The following is a 10,388-nucleotide window of genomic DNA, read 5'->3' on the forward strand; positions in this document are numbered from 1 at the left end:
GCGTTTACCTGCATTTACCTCCTTAAACAGTCTGTCTGACCCGTCCGACCTGTCGCCTCACTCACAGCAACACAGGTGTTTAGTTGCTTGATTTAATTATAATCAATTTTGAAGATGCCTAGTCTTGTCCAAAATGTCCCCACAAAGATTCATTTTTTTGACCTTGTGGGGTCATTTCTTGGTCCCCATGAGGAAAACAGCTTATGAATCGCACCAAGTGATGTCTTTAATATGTAAAAATGCATGGGTAGATTTAGGGTTGGAGGATAGAATAGACCGTTTGTACAGTATAAAAATCATTATGTCGAAGGAAAGTGCCCATAAAACATACAACAAACCCAATATTGAATTGAGTTGTAATTGAATGAGATAGTGCCCTCTAAAACCTATTAGTTAATAAGGCTCTTAAACAGTAATACTATGTGGTGTCTGCTGGGATCCCGGGCAGCGATCCAATGGGTAGTTGTAGAGATCCTATAGGACACACTATTAAACCTTCTCAACATCCAGATTACACTAGTTCACGTATAGTTTGCCTCTGTGAAAAGTCCAGGAATAGGCACAAACACTCTGACCTCAGATTCCTCAAGCACACAGGTTTAGGAAACTGTACAAAAACACGTCATAAAATGTTGCTGGTGCATTTATTTAAAGAGACTTATTATCAAGGAAATGTCACGCATCAAATCAAGGTAAAGAGTTGTTACACATTGTGTCTGTGTCTGTCTCTGACTTTGTGGACCTTCCTGTGGATGGAAGGTCAGGCAGCTTAGCTCTCATCTCAACTCTGACATTTGGCTGCTTCTCTGGAAAGATTCTTATGTAGTTCGTTAGGGAATCAAACATGATCAGCAGCCGCTCACTCATTCCTCGTGTGTAGATGTCTGTGGTGAGGGAAAATACATATTTCCTTCAACTTCTTTTAGAGAGACTGACATAAAAAGAGACCACTATACTGTATATGTTCCAGCATTTTCATTAAAAAGCCTGACATGATGGCTCAATGAAAGAAGTGGGGCGGTGTAACCCTCACTGTAAAGGTCACGCTCCACTTCATCATCATCATCAGCAGCAGTGTCAAGCGTTCACCGTTCTTCTGAGACGTGTTTTGTGGACGTCTTGCGCTCTCCTCTGCCGCTCTGACATGGCGTCGCCTGGATTGCGTTTGATGGCTGGTAGAATCACAGTTTCTCCTTTACTGGCTGGACTCGGGTGCCTGGGGTGAAATCAAATAAAAAAAATCTGATTCAGATTGTTTCAAATTTTCGTGATGGTGATGTGAATAGAAAAGTAAATCCTACTGTTTCTTTGGCTGTGGTTTGAGAGGTAGTTTTGGTAAATGCTTGAACACTTCACCCCTAAAAGAGAATCAAAATGTGCAAATAAAGTGCAAATGATTTTAGCACTGAATAGGTTAAAGGTATAGCGGAGGATTTTTTACTTCCGGGTGGATCACCTATACTATTGGTCCTCGTAATTGTCAATCATTCTGGTGAATCAATCAAACTTATTCAAAAAGTGGAGAGGGCGGGTCTTATCTAAAATTCGGAAAGATCCTCCACTATACCTTTAATAGTAGGGCTGCACAATATATAAAAATTATCGAAATATCGCAAATGTATATATCGCAACAGCTTGCAATAACTGGGGTCATGAATAAAAGACAAAGAGAAAATCACTCACAATTCATACAGTGAAAACTAAGCCGTGTTTGATTTTTACATTTGATTATTCAGTTTCTGTTGTTAAATAACCCTAATGTAGGCCTTCCTGAACCCAGTGGTTTACACTGATGTTAAAGTAACACTTCTTATGCCACAGTAAAACACTGATGTTCACTTTCAGAAGCTGTAGGGATGTTTTCTTGTCAAAAAAATAATATCGTGCAGCCCTAGTAAATAGAAGTATATTATGATATAATTAAATAATAGAGTAACAAGGTGAATCCTACAAGAACACGTCCAGGTCAAATTTCACCCAAAATCAAAAGAAAAAATATTGGATAAACTAAAAGCCTGTTTTAGAAGCATTTTTATTTTCTTGACAATCCTGTTCAGAAACAATGATTTGGGATTGATTATTAGTCAAAATATGCATTATGTGTAGTTCCAATTGTGCTTTACAAGTTAAATGACAGTTATAAAATTAGTTAGGCGAAAAATTAGGCAAAATATAGTTTTAAATATAGTTATTTTGTAAATGAAAATGTTTTTTTTTTTTAAATCATAATCAAAAACGTATTTTAAAAGACATTTTTTTAATATATATTTAAACTATATTAAACTTTATTTCATGCCATTGGATTATTTATTTTCATGACAATCCTGTTCAGTGTTTTTTAATCATTATTATTAAAATCAAAGTCTGCATTATGTATACTTCCAATTGTGCTTGATATATATGTGTATGTATATATATATATATTTTTTTTTTTGTCAAATCTCGTTTTTTATTATTTCTTTCTCTAGATTTTGGGGTGAAATATGACCAGGGTATTTTGGTGAGCAGAATAATGGTGCACCTGCTGTTGTCACAGAGGCAGGCTCTTGCGAGAGAGAAAACTTCAGCGGATGATTTGTTTTTGGAGGCGATGTCTCCGAGGAGCGTCTTGATCCTCAGCAGCTGAGTGAGGGAACATGAGCGTCAGGTATGAACACATGAATGAGAACAGACATGATGAAGACATGATTCTCCTGACCTCCTGACACTGCGAGGTGTTGGCGTGATAGAGCTGCCGGATGATGCCCTCACACTCCTTCAGCGTGGGGGTTCGGGGATGCTGGGACAGACCGCGGGCGATCCTGAGAGGCAGAAGTGATGTGACTGCACCTCCTCTTCCCGCCTCTGAGCTGGAGCGGGTCACAGCAGGAGGACGTGAGATTTATTTGCTTAAGTGAGGTCAGATGATCACAGATGCTACAGTAAGTACCTGATGAATCCACACTGGGAATTCTTCTCGGCTGAACCGTCACTGCAGGGTTTTGAGGAATGACCGTTGGACCACATGGACTCTGTGTGGATCACACGGCTGTCAGTTCGCAGTAAACAACAGTACAGGTTAAGAAATAATCCCCTGCTTTCACAGACAAGGCTTAAGTCTAGTCCCAGATTAAAAATGCATGTTTGAGCTGTTTTAAATTAAAGCAACTTGCACTGATATATCTTAAAATATGCCATTGTTTTGTCTCAAGATGCACACCAGTAATGTTTTTTTCCAAGACACATTTATAAAAGCTACTTAAATGCTCTAATTGAACTAATGCCTAATCCTGGCTTAATCTAAGCCCTGTCTGTGAAACCATAAATTAGATCTTTCCTATGCACAAAGCGAGTATATATATTATGAATATGGTTATGAAAAATTAGGCTTGATAAAACATATTATACCTTTTGGAGAATGTTCATGTTCCATAACCATCTGATACTGTAATTCTGTAAAAGAGAAACTTAATATGCAAGTCTGAATATGGTACGAGAGCTCAAACAACCTGTCAGCGGTTTGTGGCCCATAACTGAACTTCACTGAACTATAACAATGTTTTTGGATGTAATGCAAAATAAATTTTAACTTAATACATAGCTTAAAATACTTTTAAAGCGGTGGTATAATGCCCTTTTCACAAGATGTAAAATAAGTCTCTGATGTCCCCAGAGTGTGTGTGTGAAGTTTTAGCTCAAAATACCCCACAGATATTTTTATATAGCATGTTAAAGTTGTCACTTTTTGAGGGTGAGCAAAAACACACAGTTTTTGTGTCTGTCCCTTTAAATGCAAATGAGCTGCTGCTCCCGGCACAGGGGGCGGAGCTACAACAGCTTGCACTCACACAGACATGCACTGGAAATTTCTAAATCTTTTAGCCTTTTTTGTTCAAACTGGAGTCAGACAAAGATGGAGATGAGAGTCAAGAAGAAGTGACAACATGTAGAAAACATTTCTGAATGTTTAGTTGATGAATTTATGTAGCTTATGTGTAGTTATCTTCTAGTCATTGATTAGCATATTCTGTCATGATAATCTATAAATCGTGTTCAGGGGGTGGGGTTTATGTAAATTCTAGGGTTGGTGATGTCACTAACCCGGGAGGAATGTGGTGTAGTCTCTACCAGCCGTTTGTTGAAGTCCTTAAAAAGCGATTTCTTTAAAAGCAAATATCTCCCTTTGCTTTGAACTTTGAGCGTTGTAACTTTGCAGATGTTGTTTATGCTCAAACAGCAACATTACACACTAACTAAAGTTAAAGAAGTGAAATCATAATCAACCACCCCTTTAAATGTTTGCTTTTAATCAGAACGACAGCCAATTTGCATCTTCATTACATTTTAATTGGTTATGTAAAATGTAAGAAAACTAATTATACTTAGACTTTGCATTTACTGATATTAAAACTTCATGTCAATATATTCATGTTATTTTGTCCCTCACTTTTGTTTCAACTCACATTTCCCCTTTTAAATATAATGGTTTGTTCTGTCTAACATCATGTTTGAGGACATTACATGTGGTTAAAACAGAAGTAAGTTTGTCTTACAGCCTTTATCAGTATTTATGCACGTATATTGGCCTCATCAAAATTCAATATTTCAATTGTTATGGGGAAAAAAAGTCACATTGATGATTTTAAAGGTAGGGTAGGCAATTTTTTATAAACACTTTTTGTTATATAGGTTGTAACTTTCTTCCCATCCTGATAGCAATCAATAATAGAAGTGGTCTAAATATTAAAATATGTGCATATATCTTCTTCGGAAGTCTCAGGACCAAAAAATGTTCGTCCAATCATTGCATGCGGTCCGACAAAATCAACGACGAAATGAATGTGCAGCAGTCAGGTGGTACGGGTCAGTGCTCTTGTTCATTATTATTGTAATGTCATGTGCTTGTAGACATGATGTAGTTTAGTGCCGTTTCTGGTGATGCTTTGCAGACTCTGCTGTGCGCGTTCATGGAGGTTTTAAAGGAGGCGTGGCTTTGCTGAAGGGAGGGTGAGATCTCATGCTTTCAAAGCTAGCTCACCATTACCAGCCTCCCCAAAAAAATGGTCTGAAGTGCAAGCACTATTTTCATTTTCTGCCCCATTTATGCAGAATCTGAAGCAGAATGCAATGACATACCTTTATTAGCACGCTTCAGATCTTCCATTTCTGCATGCAGTCTCTCCAGTGTGTCTGTATGCTGTTGTTGGAGGAACAGAATATCTTTCTCCAGAGAGGCGATGCGCGTGTCGTGAGCATCTGTCCTGGGCTGAGCCGCTGGTGCTTTGGGGCTCCTGATGTCCACAGGTGGAGATCTGACCATATAGTCACTAGAAAGAACTCTGGGGTATCTCACCCGGTCCAGATCTCGAACCCTGGACCAGCTGGGCAGGTTTCGCAGGGGTGGCAGATTACTGGTGGACGTGGTGCTGCTAGAATATTATAATAATAATTCATGGATTTTTTTGGCTCATGCTCTTTGTTCATACAAACTATATGGAACTAAGTCCACCTAACGTTACGTAAACACGGCACCGGCATTTTAAAGCTGGAACTTATTTACGTAGTCGATTTATCTCACTATTAAGCACGCTATACAAGTCAGTTCACTTATAAAGCTAATTTACAGCTTCCTTTTCCTAAAATGTGTAATATGTGTCTGCCCTAATTAACATACAACATACCTCATAAGCGATATTGCATCAGCCATCATCCGTCAACCTTTTCTATTAAAAAAAATAACTAAATTAAGAGCATTTAAACGAGTATTTCTTAAAATTGAGGTCATTTATGTCGTTTCAGGTGAAATGCCAGCGGTATCGCTTCCCGGATGAACCAAACGTTGCTATGGCAACCGCGCGCTTTGAATTCGACGTGCACACGCATTGAGGAAACAAACATGCACGCACACAGTGTCGAATCAATTTTTTTTCTCTTTATTCTCCATGTAAGTAAACGTATTTCTTTAAATGAAACACAAGAAGGGAAATGTAAAATAATCTAAAACACAAAACCACCAGATTACTAAAAATAAAAAAGTGAAATCTGAACAAGTACAGTCCATTTATGCAACACAAGTGCAGTATCAAATTCCATGCAGTGATTTTATCAAAAATAATCAGACCAGAGCAAAAGCTAGACAAGTAATTTGGGGATACAATCTTGATCAAATGTGTTAAGACTCTTTCATCAGAACATCCTCGCGCTCACACTATAACACTATCAAAACACACCAAACACAATTGCACTAAAAAAACAAAAATAAAATCCAATTAATACAGAACAAACTTACGATGTGATGTTGGCAAACCTGAACGCCTCCAAATTACAGGTACATAAAATATTTGCTTTCTAGTTTCTTTGAGAGTCTATGTCAACCAGATAATAAATAATAAATAATTTGTCCATCTATCTTGGGTGTTTGAAGCTATATGTGCGTTAAAATAACATTACAATAACTGATTAAAAGCCTATTGAAATTATTTTTAAAAATGTGATGGGGTGAATCCAGAAGTGTGCAGATATGGCAGCATCTGTGGGCTAATGATAAATTCAAATAAATAAAAGGATACATTGATACCTAGCATGATTAAAAAAATTATTATTAAATTGTGTTTTTTTTTTTTACAAAGGAAAGTGTCTATAAATGACCACTTGAAAAACAAAAGTGCAGCTCAACATTTGGAAAACATGATAAACCTGTGAAGAATATGGAAAATGTGATAAACCTGCGATGAGGCAGAAAAAAAGATACCTTTGGATGATTATACAGACTAATTCTGCACAGTTTAGGCTCCAGTAAACGCATCTTCAACAAGCATGATGCCGAGATGCTTTTGCATCCTTCAAGTCTTCAATCAATAATAAAAGCGTGCCAAAAAAACTTGTTTCAAAGTAGATCTGTGTGGGTTTTTACTGCCAGATGCATGCAAACTACTGCAAGATGAATTCAAATGGAATTCTACAAGCAATGCCATAATTACTCTCTTTGATTTCTTCCATGCACGCAAGCTCTGTCTGCTCATTTAAATGTGTGCATGGATATGGGCATTCTGCATGATCTGGAATACTGAATATATATACAGTATATATTCATTTTTGATGGGGCACCTAAAATCTGAGCATCATTTCTTTGTCTGAAGGCCAAAGGTGGCACGTGAAGAAGACAGGAGTGGCGTTGGGCAGCGAACACGCGGGAATATGGCGATCAGGGTGTGTAGGCCGGTGGAGGCTGGAATTGGTTGGTAATGTCGTAGTCAACTGGGTATGTTTCACTGCTCTCCTCCATCTCGGAGAGGAGCTCCAGGGCTTGCTCCTCCTCCTCAGTGGGGTAATGACGGAGCAGGTTTGCTGCGGTGGCTAAAATAGAGGCTCCGCCCGCACCGGCCACCAGGTAGAAGCTGATGGCGAAAGTGACGTAGATGAGCGAGCCGTGGTACTTCTTGTGCTGCTGCTGCAGGGACAGAATCAGTTCCGAGGCCCAGTAGCAGAAGCCGATCACTGTCGCGCACTGGAGCACTGGAACACACAGATTCATTAAAGGGATATTTCACCGCTGGAAAGATGAATGTGTATTTAAATTGGGTCATTTATGTAGTAGAAATGTGGAATTATTTTAGAAGTTGGTGCCTTCTAGACTGAGAAAAGCCAGAAAATTTATTTTTGGCTCATGTGGATGAAAGACAACAACTCCCAGAATGCACTTGCTTCTCTGCCCTACGAGGCCACTCCCAAGCCACGCCTACCGGTTACAGAGGGCAGTATCGGGAGAAATGATACAACTAGGCTACTAGTCGACTCGAAACTGAAAAGACGGTGTTTTATCGTGAGATCCCCCTATGGGCGGGTTGAACACATGCGGGACGAGCTCCTCCTACTGGCTGGAGTCTCTCGCCTCTGGACAGAAGAGCCTCTGATGAGCTAAATTATGATTTTTGGGTCATCAGAGGGGTTTTTTCCAGACACACAATACAGAAATCTCTCGTCTCAGGGAGACATGAGGGAGGGAAGCACGGTCACTCGAAAATACTAGCGGGTTTCTACTGATACAAAGCTTAATGCTAATCTCTGAAGTCTCCCTTTCAGACTAAAACAAATAACTGTATTAATATTAAGAACTAAATCCTTCGTGAAGTCATACCTGTGAGGATGTGAGCGAAAGCGTATCTGCGTGTGATCTTGAGGGCTGGGTGTTTGGGTCCAAAGACATCCAGCAGAAATGCTGTCAGGCTGCACAGAATGCCCAAAAAACAGAAAGCAGCAATGACCCGCAAGAGCAGGATGGACTGAGAGTTTATACAGTTATCTGTGGGAGAGACGTGACAGAAGTTTATCATTAACAGAGCAAGTACAATATCTCAATATCAGAACTTAACAACTCTGATTATGTAATCTACGCAAACCACCATTCAAAAGTTTGGAGTCAAGAAGATTTTTTGGTAACACTTTACAATAAGATTTCATTTGTTAACATTAGTTGAATATGTTAGTTAACATGAACTAAGATTGCTCAATACTGCTACAGCATTTTGTACTTAATGTTAATTTACTTTAATAGATCAAAAGTCGTAGTTGTTAACATTAATGCATTTTTACTAACTAATATTAACAGATTTAAATAGGCAAATGCTTAAGAGTCAATGACTGGATCATTATTGCAGTGATTATGATGTTTCTACATGATGTTTGGCAACAGGTCTTTTAACCCTAATTGATGGAGTGTGTAGCTTTTCATTTCTTAAACAACTATGTAGGAACTAGAAAGACACATCATGGCCATTTTCCAGAATAATCAATACAAGGTCTTGGGCAAAAATGTATACACCTGGAAATATAGAAATAACATCACAACATTTATTATCAAGAGGTGAATCATTTTTGGGGCAAGATTTTGTATTTAATTTTTGTTAAAGGAATTAGGATGCATTCAATTGATCAAAAGTGACAGTAAAGACATTTATAATGTTACAAAAGATTTCTATTTGAAATACATGCTGTTCTTTTGAACTTTATATTGATCAAAGAATATTGGACACAAAGTGTATCACAGTTTCCAAAAAAATATGAAGCAGCACAACTGTTTTCAACATTGATAATAATAATAAGAAGAAGAAGAAATGTATCTTGAGAAGCAAATCAACATATTAGAATGATTTCAGAAGGATCATGTGACGCTGAAAAATGAAATTCAGCTTTGCATAACAGGAATAAATTACATTTTAAAATATATTAAAATATAAAAACAGTTTGGGATACCAACCCTTAATGAGATTGTCATCTATATATCCCAGGACATCTGCGACACCGATCTCCTGTCTGGGACAGGTTCCTCCATGGACGCGGAGCCAGGCCGGTTCTGCCAGGGCCGTACAGAGAGCCGTGATGGAGAGCGCCCCGGGCAGCGCCGACGCCAGACTCCTCTCGGGCTGTTTGGGTAGAGCCGTACCACCTCTCCTCCTTCGGTTGCCAGGCAGAGCAGTTCCCGGGGGTGCGTACATGGTCTTAAAAACCTACTGAAAAGCCTCGATCAAAAAAGTAAAACTCAAATACACCGGAGTGAGAGTGGACAGCTCTGGGGTTTGACCTCCACCGGCACTACAGCTGAAAAATAGAAACAAAAATCATCTTATATTAACTCTGGAGAAAAAGATAAGACTAAATACTTACAACTAATCAGTGAAATAATTAAGGAAATAATCATAAAAATAACTAATGATGTAATAAGTAAGAATAATAGCAGTTATCTAATAGTTATTGATAGGCATTACTGATAATACAGCATATTTAAATAGACTTGTTAATAACTGTTAACCTACATCTATCTATATACACTAATGATTACTGGTCAGTATAAAAAGACACTTAATAACAGAATAATGCATAAAAAAGTATGTGTTTTAAAAAAAAAGCTCTTCCTGTTATATAACAAAAGATTAATAGCCTATCTATATTTATCACAAACTTTTATTTAAAGATTATATTTACCAGTTTGCTGTGACTGAAGCTCCTCTGTCGGTTTTTAATCAAATTTGATCATTTGTGGCGTGAACTGGCCTTACACCTTTACAACACACACAAAACCCTTTAAAACCTTCTCAAATCCCACCAAAATATAAAACAACTTATTAAAACCAAATTGTAATATGTTCAGCTTCGAATGATCCCGCTGATCGCCGCTACATCGAAGACATTTTCGTGTGTTTTATTCTTGATTTCCAGTGAAAAACGTAAACAATAGTCCGTCCGCTTCCTCCATCAGACGGAGATTCTCCTGCCTCGGACTTCCGTTTCCTGTGTGTTGCCGTTTAAGCCAATCAAGACGCGTCCTTCAGCAGACGTCAGTGCTCGAGCACATGCATGACGTTTAGCTTGAGGAATTGAAACTATTGTGTAAATGTGATGCCATATAAGAT

The 10,388-nt window shown here is 38.3% G+C and overlaps 1 protein-coding gene across 1 annotated transcript; it reads right to left on the minus strand.

Annotated features, from left to right (window-relative positions):
• Positions 1-5,891: 5,891 nt before the first annotated feature.
• On the minus strand, positions 5,892-10,263 carry tmem127 (transmembrane protein 127). The gene is made up of 4 exons (XM_084389448.1): positions 9,961-10,263; positions 9,236-9,576; positions 8,117-8,281; positions 5,892-7,494 (listed from the first exon to the last, which is right to left on the minus strand). Exons 2-4 carry the CDS (start codon positions 9,471-9,473, stop codon positions 7,184-7,186), a joined length of 714 nt encoding a protein of 237 aa, XP_084245574.1. The 5' UTR covers positions 9,474-9,576; positions 9,961-10,263; the 3' UTR covers positions 5,892-7,183.
• Positions 10,264-10,388: the final 125 nt, after the last annotated feature.

The sequence above is a fragment of the Rutilus rutilus genome (genome assembly GCF_951802725.1).
Source record: "Rutilus rutilus genome assembly, chromosome: 19".
NCBI lineage: Eukaryota > Metazoa > Chordata > Actinopteri > Cypriniformes > Leuciscidae > Rutilus > Rutilus rutilus.

Coding starts and splice junctions, on each gene's coding strand:
- tmem127 (XM_084389448.1), bottom strand. CDS start 9,473: ATGTACGCACCCCCGGGAACTGCTCTGCCTGGCAACCGAAGGAGGAGA. Junction 8,282..9,235: donor AGATGACAATCTCATTAAGG/GTTGGTATCCCA, acceptor TCTCTCCCACAG/ATAACTGTATAAACTCTCAG. Junction 7,495..8,116: donor TTTCGCTCACATCCTCACAG/GTATGACTTCAC, acceptor TGTGTGTTCCAG/TGCTCCAGTGCGCGACAGTG.